General features: G+C 40.6%; 1 protein-coding gene across 2 annotated transcripts in view; it reads right to left on the bottom strand.

Annotated features, from left to right (window-relative positions):
- Positions 1–21,597, bottom strand: part of col12a1b (collagen, type XII, alpha 1b) — a 150,022-nt gene that overhangs the window by 108,430 nt on the left and 19,995 nt on the right. For both annotated transcript variants that reach the window (XM_074684633.1, XM_074684632.1), the window contains 4 exons: positions 19,030–19,302; positions 7,934–8,203; positions 2,557–2,823; positions 1,019–1,211 (listed from right to left, as the gene is read on the bottom strand). In XM_074684633.1, coding sequence (XP_074540734.1) covers positions 1,019–1,211; positions 2,557–2,823; positions 7,934–8,203; positions 19,030–19,302 — 1,003 coding nt within the window. The remainder of the gene's footprint in view (positions 1–1,018; positions 1,212–2,556; positions 2,824–7,933; positions 8,204–19,029; positions 19,303–21,597) is intronic.

The raw sequence follows: 21,597 nt of genomic DNA, 5'->3' as shown, positions 1-21,597 counted from the left end.
CTGTGAATGGATCAGATCATCTTTTTATTCTTGTTCCATTTCTTTTTTCAGTCAGGCATTTTTTGCTTGAGTTTTTTTTTTTTTTACAAAAATGTTATTCGATTCTTTATCATACTTCTTACAATAAAGTCTTCTGGATGTATTTTGGCACGTTTTATAGCTTTCAGTTTTCCATTTTCACCATTCAACTTTTATAATGTTTGACATGTTTATGAGAAGATAGCTTTTATTTTTCAAATTTCTGACCATTATACATTTATTTGAAATATTTTTTACAAATTATTTTACAATGGAAGACTCCAGACTTAAAATGTTCATAAATCTTTCTCCTGCTTGACTTGTGTTCAACTCTTTCTAATTTTCTACAGTTTCTCAGATTTCACTGTTAAAGCAACATGAAGTGATTTTTGCAGTTTCTCTGTTTTTCATTGGTGGGTATTGTGCAGTAGGGCTGGGTATTGCTAGGAACCTTACAATTCGATTAGATTTTGATTCTTTAGGTTGTGTATGATTCGATTCGATCCAATTTGATCCGATTCCATTCCATTCCATTCCTTTAAATTCAATATGATATTGATTTAAATGCTTCGATTATTGATTTTCATGCCCCATGTGAACATGTGTGGTATGTCATCTCACGTTTTGGAGCAATAAAACAACCCAAACATCAGACTTTAAAGCCGAAGGATCTTAATTTATGCTGTTGCTGCTGCTTTCGCTGCCATTTTTTTGTAGTTTGGTCTCTTGTGGCCCTCGTCCATACAATACGATTAACACGCACAGTCCCCCTCACTTGCCAGGAGATTAATCGATTCAGAGGATTTGCTAAATCACTATTGTATTGGGCAAGGAAATTTTTCAATGCATCAATTTATCAATATTTTTACCAACTCCTATTGTGCAGATCATCACAGCAGACTGCCATAAAAACCATAAACTTATCTCCACAAACATTATTCAACTCATTTAGGACTAAAAATGTTAAACACTTGAATATCATAAAGCCCTTAAAGCCTACCTGAGTTCCTCCAGAACCACTGTGTTATCATAGGGACCAACCAGGAGCTCCCCAAGGTCCACATCATTCCCAGTCGGGTGAAAGGTCACTTTGTACCCCTTAACATCTCCAGGTGCTGGGTCCCAGGTTACTCTGAAACTGGTGCTTGTTGGCTCTGAGGTCTGGAGGTTCCTGGGAGCCTTGTAAGGTGACACTGGAAAAGAAGAACAGGACCAGAACTTTAGGACAAACATGTGCAGGTAACAATGAAGACATCTTCAACTAAAGGTTTGAAGATCAGCTACACCACATTGAAGCCTGTTTCTCATTAGTCCATAATACAATACCTTGAACCTGGTGTCATTGGTTAAGTAGCCCAGTGTCATGCTGTGTGTTAGTAATGGTAGCATGTGATTTAGCATGTGTGGTTGCAGAGTTCTGATTGCGTCTAGTGCCTTAAGTGTGAAAATACTCAGCGTAATGAGCATTTAACGCTGATTTAAGTCCAAAACTATTATTATTAGTGGAACAATGGAAAAAAATCTGCAGCTTGGGTGACAGAGCCCAGTTTGTTTCCAAGGCAGCATGACATGTGTTAACGTTCCCTTCGGTAATACGTGACAAAACTGTCAAACAAGCCAGTTTCAAACTCATTTCATACTTTAACTAACATTGAGAAGACAGTCATCTGAGATTTACAGTAAAACAGGGTATCTGAAGCATTCAGCGACATTTCAAAACTACACTAAATAAAACTTCTATTCGACAGAAACATGCCTTTTTATCAAATCAAGGTGAAACAAGTTTTTGGTGGAGTTTGAGCCCCGAGGATCTGTCAACCATCAGTTTTTGCAACACTGAGTAATGCGTTGATGACTGAGAAAGACAGATGTGGCAGAAGGCTTCACGTCAATACGACAAAATGTTCTCCCACTTTGAGACAAATAGTTCCAAAATCAAATCCACCTCCAGCCAAAAAAGGATCTCTCCATCTAAACCAGTTCCCAATTGCACTGAAGAAACCCAAGAAACACATCTGTGAGCTTTTTTTTTCTTAATTTGGGGTGAGAAGAGTTCAGCTGAAACTAGCTCTGAAGGCTCGGCAGCAGCCACGACTTAACCCTTATTTGTGGACTTCATAAAACACGGAGGCAGTCTCAGTGAAGTCTCCAATCTGAGAGATGAAAAATATGAAATGCGCTTGGGAGACTAAAACTATTTCTGTACCCAGCTGTAAGAAAGTTTATTGCCCCTGGAAAATAGTCGCCGTTAAAAAAAATGGGGTTCTGTTGGGACTTTTTAGCTTTTGGAGCCACCCTCTACTGGACAACTGGGGAACTACAGTTACTGAATGGTATCATCTGTTAACCTGGAAAGGGTGTTTGGGACTACCATGAGTTTGACATTTTTTGGATCTAACCACACCAAGGTCAGCTTTAATCTTTAACTTCTTTCCACCAAATGTTTCTTTTTCATCTCAGGTGTAAACCTGTGTGTTGAGAGTGACGTGTTTCTGCGGTGTACTGTCTGTCAGAGGGTTGAATTATGGACCAACGTACGTGTCGTTCCTACTCCTTGCCTTGCTTTTCCTTCCCCGCGCTTGTAGATGGGGTGAACGGTGATGTTGTAAGTGGTCATAGGTTGCAGGCGCTTCATGATTGTGGAGGTTGCTGTCCCAGGGAGCCTGAGGACCACTTCCTTGCCACCTGCCACGGGAGCATACTTCAGCCGGTAGTTGGTCACCTTGCCTGGCGCCGGCTTCCATGTGACTTTCATAGTGCGCTCAGTCTCGTTGGACACGGTCAGTTTTTTACCCTCTGCAGAGGCTGTAAAGAAAAATATGCATCTTTAAAACTGAGTGCAACTAGCTAATGTTCATTATCTTCTGGTTTTAACCTTCAACATGAGCAGAAAGGGATGAGAACTCAAGTATAACATATTTTAAACCTTATTCAAACACATTTTGAAACCATTTACATTTGCTGGAACAGTCTTTGATCACCTGGACCCAGTTCAAACTGACAGATAATAAGTATTTTGGGAATTTCAAGACATCCAAAAAGATTTTAGTAAGTCTGGACAGCAGAAATCTGCATTTGTACATGGTCTGAAGTGAGATTCTTTTCAGATTTGTGTCTGAGAGAGGATCATTTGCGTTAGTCCTCAAGGTTTAACAAAAAACAAGTTGTATTACTTCTCAAGATAGGTCAGAAAACTAACTGCAGACACATCTAGCTTCATGATGTTAAATCTTGTCTGACTTCCTGTGAAAGAATCTCTCTCTGGTACTAATGCTTCTTCATAACTTTCATAGTAAAATGAGCTAACAAGAGACATATCAAGTACACTGTCCAACTTAACACATTTTGTACAAATGTTCACCTTATTTTGGAGCATATATATGGTTCTTTTCTTCTGTTATTATCTTTTTCATAGTTTTATGATTATGCTATCTGTTTTTATCCATTTAGCACCATCGCACCAAGGCAAAAAGATCTAGGGGTGCACTGATCACAATCTTCTGGCCGATCCCCGATCTTTCAAAGGCCTGACCTGCGGATACCAATTTTCATATTTTATTTCTTATAACTGAGAGCATATACCCTCAATGTTCCAATCTTATTTTATTGAAAATCATTGAATAATACCTTTGAAACATTAAAAGTGTCCTGAGTTTTAGGTCTCAGAGCAAAAAGCAACAATAGCTGGCTGTCAGACCTTCCTGGAGGTTTATAAGATCATAAGGATGAGCTGATCACCAATCCCCCAAAATTAAGGAAATCAGTGCATGTCTAGTAAATCTGACTCTGGATCTGACTCTGACATAAACAGTTCTTTTTCACACTGGATTTTAGTGCTTGTGGTCAAGCAACAAGATTTTTTTTTCTTTGTTCATTAAATGAATTTTCTTTAGAGGTAACGTTTTACACCCATGCCTGACACTGGTGCAGGTTTGCCGTGCATTTATTGCTTCAACAACATCAACAAAAATGTGCCCATTGGCTAGACCCATATCTTCACTGCAGTGGGTGATAGTGCTCATGGGAAATGTAGGCTTTGTCCCAGAAAAACACTATCCATTTCAACCACAGAGGTCGTCAGAAACACCACCAATAAAAACTCTGCACAGTGCATTAAATGTAGCTTCTAGGCACTCAAGGATGATCAGCGTTGACGATCTTTAAGAAAAAAAAAATTAAAAATGTGCACAACCATTTCTAATGTGATGTTTCTATCACAAAATTGAATTTGAGGCTTGGGCCACATACATTTTTTCCTTCAGTTGGAAACTTTCTCTTCTACAAATTTAAACCTTTATGTGATTTCTGTTTGCTATGGCAAAGTTGGCTGGGGTATCAAAGCAGCAAAGGGACAAAATGGGAGCTTTAACCATGCACACATGGATGCCAATTTCCTGTAAAGCATGAGATGAAAGCGTCTGGTGTTTAAGGAGTAAACTGATAAATAAAGTTGAACTCACTGAGGATGCTGTGCTTCCTAAACCTGCTTTACTTTGGTCTGAAAGCCTTTTGAAACCATCACATTATCACATATGGCACACTGGAAAACCAAACAGAGGCTAAATCCAACATGGCAGCCAGTTGAATAAAGTCTCACTGTGAAAAAAAAACAATTTTCAAACCCTGGCAGATGGATACAGAGCCTGTTTCTAATTCTCAAAGTCAACTTTTTGTCCAGTTCTCTGATTTTAAACGACAAACTTCCAACCACACTTTTCCCTCAACCATCAAACCTCCTTCAACGCCAGTTTTCAGCACAAGAATGAAACTGTTTTCTTCTATCAGCTACTTAACAGCCACAAATATTTAGTTACTTCTCATCTAAAACCCTAAAATTATAAATACTCCTGTACTGTTTGATACCAAGTGCGGTTTCTTTTTGCATCTTTTAACAATCAGTTTATATTTATACATGAAGGCATGAAAGGTTATGAATTAGGCATCCGTCCAGAAGTGATCGAAACACTAACCACATTTTCCTTTTCCCCAGAAACAACCAAACCCTATAAAACCAACCCAACTTATTCCAGTGATTAAATCTTTGCGAGGGAATAATATGTATATTTAATGATCCTGAGGAAAGTTTTCAGACTTCTTGATTTTACTCTGGAGGATTTTTATTGGGAGGAAAAACACACGCCTTCCAGCTTTTCATTGTGCTGATAGATTTGAAGAAATGAGAGAAGCTGGGGATGTGAAAGGTTTGCAGAGGGGAACATATATACAGAATAATTTTGTTTATCTTCACGTTTGCTTTGTGTTGGGTGGCCTGTTTGCATTGATTTGAACCGTTTAGTTTCCCATGTGTGCATATAGAGAGAGACGCTGTGTGGGACACACACGATGTAAGAACAAATAATCTCCTCTAGCTTTGATTTCTGTGTGTTTACTCTAAATTACAGTGAGTAAAGAATCTATAATTAATACCTTCATTTAAACTTAGCAGACACTCATCGACAAGAAGCAGAAACCCTTCTGGAGGAAGCCAACTGTAAGATTACACAAGCAGTGAAATCAGTTTGTTTTGGTGCTTAAAGGAAGTCCACTTTGGCTCTCACTCCCCTGACCTCATATTCAAAACAAAGTTTGTTCTGCCGCGAGTGTCACAGAAAATTTAGAGTGAAAACTTCCTTCAGCAGGTTCACGACCTGACCACACATCCATCAAACACCTGGACTGACTGTGAGAGGCACGCAGAGGTGAGTGAAGAATAACTCATCTCTACACCTTCAGCTCATCAAAACTTCACAGGTAACTGTGAAGAGATGTCTGGATCAAGCATTGGGAAAAGTTTGCTGCTGTGTTAGTTTGCAGGGTGGTGGTTCACAGATAAATGCAGGATGCAGAGTTTCCTTCCAGTTGAGTTTAACTTTTATATTCACTTTGTTTCCCATTCACCAACCATGCATTTTGATTCAATTTGTAAATGCTGTCTGGTTAATTTACTGCTCCTATTAAGTCATGACTTTTGCAGATGCTCCCTTCACCAGAAACTTCTGGTTTGTTCCAGCTTTAGCATTCCTTGTGGACTGAGCAGCACTTCTAATCTCTTATCTGACTTGGCTTCTTTAGGTTGGTGGTGTCTCTTGCAAAAAAAAAAACATGTTTCTTTTTTCTTTTTTCATGCATTTTTGGGCTTTTACTTTTATTTGGATAAAGTATAGAAAGGCTGTTTTTTCATTTGCTGTTAACCCTCTGATGCATGAAATACCTATGAAGCCTGTGTCCATATTTTCCTTTTAAGTGTTTAAATTCTTCTTATGGAAAAAAAAGTGTTTTGGTTCATAAAGTTATGAACACATCCTCTTCAGTGGACTACCTGCTCCTGAGTGTTCACCATCAAACAGTAAGAACTCTGGTTAAAACTGTAGATCAATGTACTGTTTGTGTGTGCGTATTTTGGCTACAGAAGTGCTGTAGTGTAAAGTGGTTGGTCAAGTAGTGTGAGGGTTTTAACCACCAAAAAACACATTTTCAACCTAAATTAAACCAATTTGACTGATGGTAAACAACTCCCAGCTTCATGAGGAATCAGTGAGTGGATGGAAACTATCAACAAGACATTCAGTAGACAAATATTCATCAATCATCAACTGGATTTAGAATATCAGCAGATAAAATTATTCCTTTGTCAAACTTGCTTAACTGAAGTTGGATAAAGAAGACACATTTGATAACACAGTCACAGATGTTGCTGTTGTTTTAGTGTAAAAGTGTGACCCTGTTAACTAGAAGGGCTGAGACAATTTGATTCTTTTACGATTTTTAGGGCGTTGATTTGATTGATTCGATATTTTCGATTTTTGGTTTGCTTTTTAACACCAGACCACATGATGAGATAAATGATGATAAAGTCTACAGACTGTATCTGGAGCCATATTTTCCCATACAATGCACATTGCATGAGTCAGAGAGAAACATTTCACCCTCTGCTGGAGAAAAGTGGAAACTTTGGTACTCCAACTTTGTGGTGTTTTATTATCGTTTGTGACGCTTATTTTTCTGGATGAATGGAGCTGTTTCCGTTGCCAAAATATGCACATATATAAATGACATCAACTGTAGATTGGTCCATTTAAACTGTGGTCAGCAGTCACAGTATAAGAAATGTTGACTCATCCTAACTTCAGGATTAAGAAAGTACACCAGAATATGGCTCTTAATGTCTTTGAAGATAAAGGAAAGAGTTCAACATCAAAACAGTATGAGCTTCATGTCAAAATAAATTAAACACTGTTTTTTGGTAATTCCATGTATAACCACTTCGTTTTATGTTTTACTTTTGTATATTTCACAGTTGATCAGCTTTTTAACCCTCTGATGCAAGTCTAGCTATTTGAAAAAAAAGTCTTTTCATGCCTTAAGAAGAATAAAATACTTCTGGAAAAAAATGTGGACACAGGCTGACCTGTAGTTTCACCACAAAAACCACTGATTTGAGGAGAAAATTACTTACGCCAGGTTTATACTTCTACGTTGAATTGACACCACAGCCTATGCTGTAGTCCTGTGCGCCTCCTTCAAAACCTAACAACACTTCAAAATGACTTAAACCTTCCGTAACCATAGAAAACCGGCCATACATTTCATCTCCTCCTCTCTATCCTCCCTCTCTATCCTTCTTCGTACTGTATGATAAACATCAACATGTATCTGCTGTAATATAACACAATTCACTGCCCTCTTGTGTTTGGGAGGGGTACTGCAGAGTGTAGTGCTCACCACTGTGTTAGCCACAACAGCATAAAAGCAGAAGTATAAACCAGTCTCATCACTCACCAAGGTTTTAGGTATTAAAACTTTCAATATAAAAACTATCAATATTGTATCTGATTACCAGGTTTCCTTTGTAGCTCATAAAAATCTTCAAACTGTTTCAAAGAAAGAGACATAGAGACATATAATGTTTTCTCACCATCAGTTGTTTCCTGTCCGGTGAGTGGCTCACTGTCTTTTTGGCCGTAAGCGGCGACCACGGAAACCTGGTAGAGCGTCTCTGGAGTCAGACCATCCAGCACAGTGTTGGTGACTCCTCCTGGCACTGTTTTGTCCCCGGTCTCTTCAGAGAACAGAGACTTCCATCGAATACGGTACATCTTCACGTTGCCGGGCGCTGCCGTCCAGGACACCGCAAAGCTGGTGTCGGTCACATCGCTGGTGACTAGGTTTGAAGGCGGACCTCCCTCTGGAAGAAAGAGTTTACTTAGAATGAGTTTGTGTAGGATAAAGGAAGAAAATGTGATTAGGGAATGTAGATTTAGATTCAGCAAAAATGTGGAGGACACATCCCCTGATGGCGCCAAAACATCCTGTTGAGCTTCATACAGGCCGGGTTGCTCTAATGCTCTTTCCAGCATTTCTTTTTTAATTCTTCCTCCCTTAAAAACAAAGAAACCCTTTGGATTTTCAAGCAAAGTGGAAACTATTAAAAGTCCATCGAGTGGACAGAAGAATTAAAACTCTAACCGCAGCTTTTAAGACAGAGACGGCTGGAGTCACGCATGATATTTTTGTTCTTGAGGATGTTGTTTCTGCTTCATTAAAAAGTACTGAGCTTTTGAGGGGGCAGGAGACATGCGAGAGGAAAGACACAAAACATGTCAGAGACCAGATGAGCCAACAGGATAATAAGAAGAGGAAGAAACTCCTTAAAAGGACTGTTTTAAGATGACTCTAAATGGGTTGTTTGTGCCATTCAGTGCTTTGGTGTTTTGGGGTGAATTCAGCATCCTGTGTTGAGACTTTAGTTTCCCTGAAGCTATCACACATCCAAAAACAGTCTCTCTGTGCACTGGTGACCACAGGTAAAACAAAAAGAGAATAACAATGAAATTCAGTTAAAAAACAACCAAATAAAAGACACCAGTGTTTCCTTTGTTTGTGCATTCTGCACCGAGACGGTTCCTGCTGTTTCCCTGTCAAAAAAAAAAAAAATACCAGAGAGATAAAAAAAAAAAATGGGGAAACTGTTCCACACCTCTCAATTCAGCCATTGTTTAAGTGAAAGACTGACATCAAGATACAAAAATGTGCTGACTGTAAAACTGGCTCCATTGTACACTAACATACAAATGACCTCAGCTGAACTTTCTGAGGACTTCAGGAGACAGGACACCAAAGACCTTATAGATTTGTTTTACTTAGTCTAAATCCAGACACCACAAGCCCACATATGTTCACTTCCTCACACAGACAGAGCCGTATGTTGGAACGTCTGAGTGATGGAAGTATTTAGGGAAGGTGGCAGACAGGCGCTGGAAAGACTGAGGAGCTCTTTTCCACAATGTGATAATTATTCAAAAAAAAAAAAAAAAACAATCCAGCTCAACAGTGAGTCTGAAATATATCACATTCTCGCCCCTGCCAGTTGATACAGATCTTGTGAGAAAGGGAAAAAGGAAAACACCAGGCTCAACCGGTGTTTATGGATGGAAAAAATGTTTCTGGGTTTGCTTCAAGACAACAAAATTCAGGACACTCCAATTATGAAGAAATCTGTGCGCACACCAAAGAGAGCCAGAGTCAAAATAAGCAGACTGTTCATATTAGCTGTTCTTACTCATACCTATGAATAAGTAAATAACCCACAACAATGTGAACCAATTACGACTCATCTGCCGACAGATAAATCTGATTGGGATTGCGGTCTGGGCTGCTGGGTGGGTCACCAAGAGGACTATGGGTTTTTGGGTTCTTTGAGAAGTGGAAGTTTTTTTCATGCAGTAGGAAGCACAGATGTCAAGCACAGACATCACTTGTGGGGTACCCCAAGGCACGATCTTCAGACACCTCCTCTGCTACCTGCATGTATTTACCCATGGACCTTTAAGTCAACATATTTCATCAACTTTTGGGTTAAATTTCTTAAACTTTTTAATGATGTACTTTGGTTAAAATTAACCCTGAATTTTATTCCTTATCATGGCTACATTTCAAGAGCTGCATTTGGAATAGACGGTCCAGGAACTTTTAGTTCCCAGAAGTGAATTGTTCCTGTGGCCCATTGATTGTCTGCATTTCAACCCTGAGGCTACAAACCCAGAATAAAAAATAGAAAAGCAACAAGCCAAGAAAAAAATAAGGTAAATGCGGCACACAGGCAGACCAGTAGAGGGCAGCAAAAATGGCACCATATAAGTGGACAGATAAGCCATGTAGCACTGCAGTTAGCCTGTTAGCATAGAGGATAATCAGCCTGTGCTGGTTCTGATGGTGCTACATTTCACTGGAGCCGGATTTGTTGACTCTTGAAAGGAAACAAGCTTCAGAGACAAAGCTAGTGGAACCCGTTTCTTAAAGCTCCAAACTGCTTCAAGTGGAGAAACAGCGGACTAACCGCTCACCCATCTAAAGCATGAAGATGCCAGAGATGGAGCGATGTTTCAGCTTCAAAACAAGCCTGTTGATTGAGGACTTTTAGCGGGATGAATCCTTCTCAAACAGCTTTAGATCATGAAATACTGAACTGATGAGAAGTTTATGACATGTATGTATACTAGGGGTGTAACGGTACATGTATCCGTGCCGAACCGCTCCATAAGGCTGTTCGGTTCGGTACAGTGCTGTATTCGAACGAGTACAGTAAGATTACGTTAGCCGCTGCACATTGCTCTTTAATATTCACGAGAGTACTTGTCTATGATTGGCTGAGCAGGGAAGGGGTTTTAATATTCATGAGGAAAGTGGTCTGTGATTCGTGCTTTGCAATCATGTGCATATCATGTGGACGTGACGTCTCACTGTGAGCCAATCAGAAGATGAATATCAAAGAGCTTCCGTAGCCACAGGACCTTGTGTCTGAATTGTGCATCATGGCTGCTGCTAACGACCAACCGGAGCTTGAAGAGCCTCCCCCCTCGCTGTATAATGGCAACTTTTTGGTTAATAAACATGCTAAACATGCAAATGGTTTTGTGTTGTTCCATACTGTACCAAAAGTGTACCGAACCGTGACCCTAAAACCAAGGTACGTACCGAACCGTGATTTTTGTGTACCGTTACACCCCTAATGTATACATATATGAAACTAAACTAGGATAATTTTTTCTGTGTTTTAGTAGTTGTTGTAAACTGGAAATCCACAGCCACATTCCGCTGAAAGTCTCCAGTTTACAGGGTCACGCTTTAAACTGGAACACTAGGGGCCAACAAAGTCATAAGGGGGAGCTGAAAAGTTGGCCAAGCTGGATTTAAGAAATACTAAAAATCAGAGTTAGCCCTGAAGTTATGTCACTAATAGCAAATCCTGCTTTTTAGCAAAATTTCTGGACTCTGACTTTAAGGGAAAAAAGTCCAACATTAATGTGTACTTTGGCTTCATTTCTTTGTGTTTCTGTGTATTTTCGCCTGCTGTTTAATATGTTCTGCTCAGTGGTGTCACACAGTCGCCATCACCACAGACGCCACTGTAGCAATCATCGAAGGGGGGCTGGGAACTCTGCACAACTCCACGTCCACTTTTTATCTTCTCTCTCAGAGCTGGAAGTCAAATCTTGAGGCTTTTGAGAATAACAGCAAGAGACAGCCATCAGATGGAGTGTGGACTATCTGGCGCTCTAAAAACACTGCCTCAAACAGCCCAGTTTTTTTTTTTTCCTTTTTTTCCACAAACCAAATCTGAAGAAAACCGCAGAAAATTGAATTCAGTTTTGGTTGTTTCCATTCGTCTGCATGTCTCCCTCGTCTGTCTACCAATCCATCTCCATCAGTTTTCTTTCTGATCCGTTACCAACCACACCAGAGCATCATATCATTTGGGTATGACAAAGAGAATAGGACAGCGCTCCAGACCTCTTCAGCACCTGAAGGCCACATGCTCAAGGCTCAGGTCAGGTCAGCCTTCTGTTTGCTCTCTTGAAGATTTAGTAAGCTGGTCTCTTCAGACATAGAGCTGGATGAGGACTCTCTGTCTGGGACTCCCTGCTGCTGAAATCTCACAGCCTCAGTGGAAAGTCTCCTGGCGTTCTACTTTGTGTAAACTTGGCGACTCGACTTGTTCCATCTACCAGCAGCCGGTTAAGGAGAGGGGTTGCAGTTTGCAAATGGGTGGCCCGGATTAAAGAGGAAAAATATGAGTTTGGCAGAGAGATTGCTGGTGAATGTCATGAGAGGAACACAAACAGCCTCACCGTGGAACCTCAAGTACTGATTCTCTATTCCTTAATATAAAGGAGACATGTCTTAAATGTTTCAGCACATTTACTCTATCAGTGGGAGCTTACATTCATCAGCTTTTATTATTCTGCAGCACAAAGGAAAATACTTGTTCACAGCCGGTCTTCAAAGAACCCTACAGCGCTTTTCCTGCATAAATTTATCGCCTGCACGTGACAACCAGAGGGGTGTCACTTTTCTGCCAAAAATATGTGCTCACCCTTTCGTCATCTTCAAAAACTGCAACCAGAAGTGAAACAGAGTCAGAAATGACCACATGACCACAAAGTGGGGCCAAAATCTCCAGATTTCTGGCAAAGCTAAAGAGCAAGGCTTCACCTGGAGTTGAAACAGAGCAGAGAAATAAAACAGGCAAGAGCTGCCTGTTAAAAACTAACATCAGATAAAGTAGGTTAAGAATGTCCTACCAAAAACTACAATCGGTGAGAAACAACACAGAAAAACTTTATGAGGCTGAATTGTTCAAAGGGTAAGAGCCTGGTTCATGAGAAGATTTAGCAATCTGTCCAAATAAGAAGCAAAAAACATCAAACACTTATGAAAGCATGTGCAAAGGGTCAAGTTTTGCAGACCCCAAAGCGTCTCTAACTGGATTCATTAAATCAGTTGTTATGTATTTGTTTGGAGAGGAAAATGTGTTTCTTTCTATGCAAATGAGCCTCAATGTAAAATCTAAACTTACCCTTTTTTAACTGTTTGGAAGTTTCAGTTTGAAAAATATTTGTGTTTGGTCTTAAAAATAAAATGTGAAGCTCCTCAGCACAAAAACAGGACACCAAAAAAGTCTGGAAATGCCCTGAGTTATTTTTGACTCTACTTAAAAACGTTAAGTTTTGTTTATCTCTGGCTAACTCTTTGGAAAACTTTCCAAACTGATAAGATTTTTTAAAAGATCTACTGCATGTTTTCTCCTTTCAGGGTTTAAGAGGGTTTCCCAATCAACTGCAGAGACAAACCATAGAGGGCCTGAAATCAGGAAGTCCTGGTTCCTGTCTTTAAACATAAGCGTGAAAACTGAAGGACTTGGTGGAAGAAGCCAAAGACAGCTTGGGACAGCTTCACCCAAAACAACTGAGTCTGATAGACAATTCTAGAGTCAGGCCCAAGGAGTTGTAGCCCCGTTCATGGTCCAGTATGGATCGGTACAGTTTGGTACGGATCGTATCGGTAAAGTCTGAACCTGTTTGCATTTCCACAGCCAACTCTGCCCTTCTTGGTGGGCAGTGTGTAAACTGGATTCAGATAGCTGTGTCAGCTACATAATAGTACAGCCAAGCGGCAACCTCCGGTCAAAGAATGAGACAATGCAGAAGTGCTAAAATCTGCTGTTTCTCGAGTGTCCACTTGAGGCTGACTGCAGAAGTACCGGAAGTCACATAAACACCAAGCCAAAAAAAGCAGTTTTCACAGCAGAAATTAACCTATTTACAGCCTGATTCAAAAAACGTCTCCTGTCTGAATCGCAAATTTTACTATCGGCACACAGTGTTTGGGGTGTGATTTTTTTTTTTTTATCTCAGCAGTTTAAAGGATATTAAGATCGCAAGCTCGCCCAATCAGAGGCCCAGCTCAGGGTCACTTGACTGACAAGCGCCCTATAGCTGTACACAAAGCCCTTACCACTACCAATATGGCGGCCATAGCCAATGTGCTTCATTTACCATTTCAGAAACAGACGGGTGACGTCAGGGAGACTACGTCCATGTTCTATACAGTCTTTAAGCACAACAGACACTGCTAATACATCCAACGAAGAAAAACACAGTTAACAAAAAGCAACATTGGAAGCCATCTAGCAATTAACCTTCGTTGTGAATGGCATGTGGCTCTTTGTTACCAAGTGCAATCAAGCTTTGTTTCAGTGTTGTTCTTTATTACCGCTGTTGCACTGTGGTTAGTGATGATTCTTTTAACCAATAAACAGACTGCAGTGTTTCTAGCACCGCCTTCTGGGGACAGGTCAGTATGTCTGGCACCCCAACAGAAGGGTATTAAAGAGTGTGACGGTACTGGTTGGTAATTTGGGTCCTGGTTTCAGATAAAGGAAATGGCACAACCGCTTGCTGAAAATGGGGCTTAAGGTATGTGAACATTTACATTTTCTGTAAAGCCAAACCAAAGTCTATCTAGTAAGATTAGGTTAGGAAAAGTAGCAGAAAAGATAAAAACTGGAGCCTTAGAAAGAAGAAATGAGAAATAATGGGGGCTAAAAATGTTGTTTTAGGTCAAAATAGTTTTGAAAATAAAATCAAGATATTGATCCTTCCATAAAAACATCTTGACATATTTTCTCCATATCGCCCCCTGGTGGAGAACATTTTCCTTGATCAGAATCAGAGTTTGCTGATGTTTACGCAGCTTGTAACACAGCAGAAAACTGACCACTTATCATCTGGTATGAAGAGACACCAGAGGTACAGGTGAGGTTTGATTTTACCAGTCTGTAATGATGGCACAAGGATGTTAAGGCACACTTGGTGACTGATTTTTACAGAAATCGCCAAAAGAAGGAGTTAACATTGAGCGTGCATTTTTTATTTTCAGGGTATATGTCAGTAAGAGCAGCTGGTTCTTGGTCATTTGAGAAAATCAAATGGGACCCTCTTTGAAAATCATCTGGACACTCCTGGAGTGAGATGAGGCACATAATAGAAAAGTAGTGACCAGCTTATTTTGGAAAGAAGTTAAGTTTTCCTTTCAGCTTCTGATTGGTCATGATTAAATCCTGGATCAGGCTTAGCTCAGCTTTAAATGTACAATAAGAGTTTTTACTGTAAGACAGAGTGAGCTCACGTTATGATGTGGGTACAGTGTGAGAGCAGCTTTAGACCCACATGTGAGGGATATAAAAGGTAATGAGGAACCTCCTGCCAGCTGCCTCTAACGTGGGCCAGCACCGGGATATCTGTGGGGCCTTAGCAACACTAAATCAGACCATGAACACCGTAACACAACAGCAACAAATTCACCACGCTTCACCAGAGCAAGATCCACAACAGGAAGCCCCAGAAAGAAAATATCTGGAGGTTGAATGGGTCGTAGGCCTGCGCTGTGACTGGGGAGGCATGGGGACGCTGTGCAGGCCGAAAGTAAGAGACGGCGGACAGCACGATTAAATTCCAGACAAGTCCTCACAACGTGGAAAATGCACAGACAGATGAGAGTAAGATACAGCGAGAGAAAAGAGAGAAATAATCATGAGAGAGTAGAGGAGAAATGGGAGGGGAGAAGAAAGTGAAGGTGAGAGGGAAAGGAGACAACGTGAAACAGAGACACATGGAGACATAAACAGAGAGGAAGACGAAAATAGAGACTGAGGGATGAGTCAGTCCTCCCTGCTCCTCCTAACCCTCCAAAACCCGCTCTCAGCTGGGATACATTCCTGTCCGGTCTTGCTCTCTCTCATCTTTACCTCTCAGCCTGTGTGGCTCACTGTTTCTGACGCTGACTCCACAGAGCCCCCATGGTGCCATGGTCAGCAAAACCTGCTCCACCACTTTGAGGATGCCAAACTATACTTCACATCAAGCGTCAGTAGCTGAAAGAGTCCATCTGATATTAAACCTGTCCCAACACCTATAAGGAGTCTGTGTGTAGTCATTCATCATCATGGTTTCATCTCATCTGTTACCATGTGCTTTAAGTGGAAGAATACAGGGTCGTGATGTGGTTCTAATATTAGTCCCACTCAGACTGACATGTTGTCTAAAATCCAGGACTTTATTTAAGAAGCCAACGTGTTTTTCTGATGCTCCCATCTGGAAATGGATGCCATGCTGACGACTTTGTTTATAAAACTTCTTATTGATATCTTTGGCCACATTTTCCATCAATCCGTCTGTTTTCATTCCCTTATCCAAGATCAGGTTGATGGGGCAGCAGTCCGAGCAAGCCAACCCAGATTTCGTCCTCTACAGTAATTTTCTCAGCTCCTCCTGGGGGATCCTGAGGTGTTACTAGAATATGTGTATATTTATATATATAAAATCCTTCTTTTTCGCCCAGTGGACGCACCCAAAACACCTCCAGAGGAAAGAGTCCAGGTATCCTAATCTGATGCCTAAAACCACCTCCACTGACTCCTCTCAATGTGACATTGACCATGACCTCTGGGCCATGATCAAAGGTGAAGGTTAGAGCATAGATTCACCTAGTTCAACTTCCTAATCACCACAAAGACCAGACTTAAAGAGTTAACACTTAGAGGTGCTGACTTTCTAAGGTTTGGAGACCCAAGGCCCTTGTTTTCTGATGGAAAACAGGACTGCTCTCTCTGGTTGGGGAGCAAGTCTTTGCCCCAAGTGAAAGACTTGAAGTATTTTGGGTTTTCTTCTCAAGTGAGGGCAAAATAGACACAGGTGCAACCTAATTTTGACTTGTCTGTGGCATGGTCTTGACCAAAAAACATACAAGGATATGCAATCATACAACTCGTGCATGATCTCTTCTGTCATATGCATGCAATTTGATAAAATAGCAAAAATGTCCACTTCTGCAGAATCAATCTTATCTTTGTGAAGCTCAGACTAGCTCTACTACCAATGCAAAGGAAGAGAAGAGACACAAAAGCTCTGAAAAGAACTTCATGTTCTCTAAAATCTCTATGATACTGACAAACTTTTAAACCTGTGTAAGAACCCGGAGCTTTCCGCCTCCTTCTCACCACCTTTCCCCCCTCTCATCTGTCTGTTTATTTTTCCTCTCCTGTTACAATAAGCCTGACCTCTGCAGCCCCTCAGGGGACCGAATCAGGATCTCCTTGAACATTTCCTCTGGAGCTAAAGAAAGCCATGTTCAAACACAGACTTTATTAATGTTTGTTTTAAGAGCCCGTCTGATGATTTGGTCATCTGCCAGGGTTTAGTCACAGCAATTACAGTAAAACCTTCAACATGAGCCGAGGTTCTTGAACTGCACAGCCGTCATAAAACAACGTTTAATGTGGAGGATGTGTGAGTCAGAGCTGCGTGCCAGGAGTGAGTCAGGAGTAATGTCTCGCTTTATGTTGAGGAGTTTTATTTTATGAGTTTACATTAGGAATGAATTGATGTGTATTAAATTACAGGCTCTCCTGCAGATAAAATGTATGTCAGCTGATGAAGATTAAACCCACAAGACACCACAGTCTTTCAAACCATTAGTTCAAAACACTGGTCAGATTTTTTTTTTATCTCTGACACAGCTGATTCATGTCTCAGGGATCTGAGTTCTGTTTTTGTTTCAATCAGTGACTTGATGCTATAAAAAAAACGATGATTGACAGCTGTGTTGACCAATAAAGCCGCGTTCCACCAAGCAGACCGGCTCAGTTCGTCTCCGTACGGCGCACTTTTTTTGGCATTTCCACTGACTTATCCTGGGACTGATCCCCAAAAACCGAGACGAGCCAGCCTACTTTTTTGGGACCCTTATGGGTGCCAGACTGAACCGATCCGCTCTCAGAAAGTAGAGCAACACACACTGCAGACCTTTGATTGGTCAAAAGAATCATCACTAACCCTGACAGCGGCTGCATTTCTCCTGGTGGCACACAGACTTCTCTAAAAACAAAGATTGATAGCACTTTGTATCAGAGAGCTACATGCCAATCACAGAGAACGAAACACTGGATGTCTTCCATCGTTGCTCTTTGTTTACTGTGTCGCGTTTTTCTTCTTCGTTGGATTTATTAGCGGGGTAAACTGTGTCGCGCTGCTACAGCATCGCGCTATTGTTTACCAGCTGGGGCTTGCGCATCCAGCTTACACACCGCCTACCACGAGAGGGCACAGTTTAGTGTGGAAACGCAAACAGGATCAGGCTTAACTGTGCCAAACTGAGCCAAAACGTACTGAACCCACCCGGACTGCTTGGTGGAAACTCGGCTTCAGGCTCCTGCAGCGCTGTGTGCAGCAGATTATCAGAGTAGAGGAGGAACTAAGAGAGGAAACATGACAAATACCCACGGTACACCTGTACCTGCATTTATTACCGAGGTGATAAATTTAAAAAAAGGTTGTTTTTACTGTCATGATGCAGAGCTACAGTGAAATCTTTGTTGTGGTTAGGGAGGAGTACCAAATTAGGTACTTTTATAGGTAGTGACCGAAGTCCATCTGTAGTACCGAGTATCGTTTGACACAAAATCAAATGGTACCATGTAAAGGTAACTAAACACATCCTTGTGACTGTGAGGGAGTGGGAGAGTAGGTAATTTTCCATGCTGGACATGAACACAGCATTGCAAGGTTATGTGTTGAAGAATAAATATATTAAATTGAAAATTTGGGGGATTTTATTATTAAACAAATTTATATCTATGACCGCATAAACACACAAAGGTACCGAAAACTGGTACCGTTGAGTAGCGACACTGATTGCCAAGTACTGGGCACCGGTACCATATCATTTCAAATGTGAAAGGTAGCCATCCCTAGTTGTGGTGATAAATGATTAAATTGAGATCTTTTTTAATGGTGATAGATTACTACATTTAAAATTTCTGCTTCGGGGAAAGATGACTTCACAGAAATCTTTGCTGTAGAGATAGATAACAATACTAAAATCTTTGCTTTGAGGAAAGATACCTCAAAATAAAATCTTTGTTGTAGAAATATATAACTGTACTGAAATCTTTACTCTAGTGATTCAACACTACAGCTGAGGTGATAGATAACTTCATAGAAATCTTTACATAAAGCCAGTGGTTGAGACATAAAGGGGGCTTAAAGAAAACCTTAATTCATACGCTAGCGTGTTCAGCGTGCCAGAAGTAGCAGGTTACTGTGTCTTTTTTGGTGTTTTCTGAGATCAAACAACCCCAACAACTTTCACACAACAATCATCCAACTGGCTTACCTTCCAGTGTGGTTCCCTGTCCTTCCAAGGCATCCCCCAGCCCGGTCTGGTATCGAGCGCTGACAGAGATGTCATACTGGGTCCCAGGCTGCAGGTTCTTCAGGAGAGCAGCTGTGTTGTCGCCCTTCACTGAAACCTCCTTTCTAGCGCCACCTGCTGATGGTTTGTACGCCACACGGTACTGAAGCACATTCCCTGGCGCCGCCCCCCAGGACACCTTCATGGAGGATGTAGTCTCCTCAAAAACCCTGAGGTCACGAGGGGAGCCTTTGACTGGGAAGGTGAGAAACAGGGATTCAGAGTCTTATTCTTTTCATGTGTGCAGTCTTTCAGCAGGACAGGAGGATAAAAATGATGTGTCCATTTATCCAAAGCTGTGTTTGCTCTGGTCAGTTACCAGTATGTACTTTTAAACTTCACACACTTCTCCTTTGAAACATAATTGTTAAAATAATGCTGTGACTCATGTGTCCCACTTAGCTCCCTGTTAACGCCTACTTAAGCCTGTTACTGTCAAATCTTTTATTGTTTCATCTGCCCAACGATGAGATTTTTCCAGCAGAGTGATGATAATGGCACAAATTTAAATAAAATGTTCTCTAAATTTTTCCAAAAAGGACTCAGGCAATAAAAGAAAAAGAAAAGCAGAGTGAGGTGATCTCACTGTCGCCTGTGACCAAGATTTTCAACAGCGGAAGATTCGACCCGGGCTTCAACGTTTCATAGTTTTGAGATAAAGTCACAGCATGGTAAATATTCTAATGGAAAGAACACTGTAAGCCATACACTGAGAAGAAAAACATAAGTGCATCTGAGAGCCAGCTGTGTGTTTCATGTCAAAGAGGTGAAAGCTGGGATTAATCCTGCCTCCTTTTATAAACCATCAAAAACAGAAAGAATCCACCTCAGACGTCGAGCAGCTGGAGGTGAAAGGTACACCCAGACACGCTCAGAAAGGCTGTTTCCATGGTGGACTGGGGTATGGAGTGTTTGTTTCAAGTATTTTAACTCAAGGGCATTTATCTTTGGACACTGCCTCCCATCATCCCTAACTGGAGGTTTCCTCAGGTCTCAGATGTTGATAGGGTTTTTTGAAGTTGTTATTTGAAAGTGATCCAGTTTTTGAAATCTACCTTTTCACTTCCCAGGTTCAGGTAATACACTTCACTTAAGTCAGTTTTAAGTTCAGTTATTTTGGCCATTACATTCCATGTCCATAGGGGGCGCCAAACTGACCTTTTTAGGCCTTTTTATTTTATCTTGGATTTAACAATATTTCACATTAAAACACTGTATTATCTCTTCACATGCTTTAATAGTAACTCTATGGGCATAACAACCATAAAGTTACAGCACAAAGCTGTAGTTTTGCTCCAGTAATCTGACATATGTACAGTACTGTTCTGTGAAAATTTAACAGTAAACTGGTGTAAAAAATTATTTGACGGTATTTTTTCATTATTTTATAGAATTTAACGGTGCTATATCCCAATAAATTACTGGATGTCACTTGGCTTGAACAGTAATTCCATGTGCATAACAACTGTGAACTTACAGTAGTTTTCCTCCAATTATCTTTAACAGACAAACTGTACGTCACTGTGAAAACTTTGCGGCAAATTACAATAACAGATTTACAGGGTTTTACAGTATTCAATAATATTTTCCTGTAAAATTTTAGAATTTACTACTGAATACTCATTTCAGAGGCTTGAACAATGATTCTCTGAGTATGAAAATAACAAAAAAAAAATCACAGCATAGAGCTTCACTTTAAATCCATTTTTTGGTGACATGTGCAAAGTACTTTGCTATGAAAAGTTAATTATAAATTACTGTAGACTATTAACAGCCAATTGGGGCAAAAGTAATGCAACTCATAGCTGGTAACCAACTAAATTCTATTGAATGCTTGGACAATTTATTTAATACAAATGAAGAAAAAAAATGATCACCCAATTTTTGTAAATTTCTTCCTTTTTTTCTTTGATCTGAATGCTTTTGAACCACTGAGGCTGTAAGATGACCTTCCACAAAATAGAAGACAGATAACAATATTTTGGTTCATTACTCTCATGAAAAATAACCCTCATCTCTGTGCCTACAGTGTTTATCTCCTCAGAGTGCATCCTGACCCAGCTGACGCCTCTTTCTCTGTGCTTCCTTCTGTTTTTCATTCCTCTCCCTGTAAGGCAGCACAGATCTGACGTGCAGCTCGATGGGTGGTAGGTTGTACTAACACTGCAGAGGTCACTTTTCACTGGGGGTCAGAAACTCCTGAAACTCCCAAGAAATTTTGGACTCAAAGCAAAGGGCCAAACAAGATGACGACATCTAAAAACTCTGCTGTGTTCGTCAGGATAAGGCCCAAAGTTATTCCACTGTGGTCTTTAAATAAAGTCAGCTTGGAGTCTGAATATGTTATATTCCATTTTGTTAGTGATTTAAAGGTTTTTATCGTTTTTTATTGTCACACAGGACAAAGTCATAACCAGATGTGCAGGCACCTGTTGTGGATCAGAACCAGTGACTTAACCAGCTCCTCAGGTTTCTGCACCTCAGAGCTAC

The sequence above is a fragment of the Halichoeres trimaculatus genome, unplaced genomic scaffold (assembly GCF_033239565.1).
Source record: "Halichoeres trimaculatus isolate MK-OKI-2021-1 unplaced genomic scaffold, fHalTri1.1 fHalTri1_scaffold_13, whole genome shotgun sequence".
NCBI classification, from domain to species: Eukaryota; Metazoa; Chordata; class Actinopteri; order Labriformes; family Labridae; genus Halichoeres; species Halichoeres trimaculatus.
This window is presented reverse-complemented; position numbering and strand designations above follow the sequence as displayed.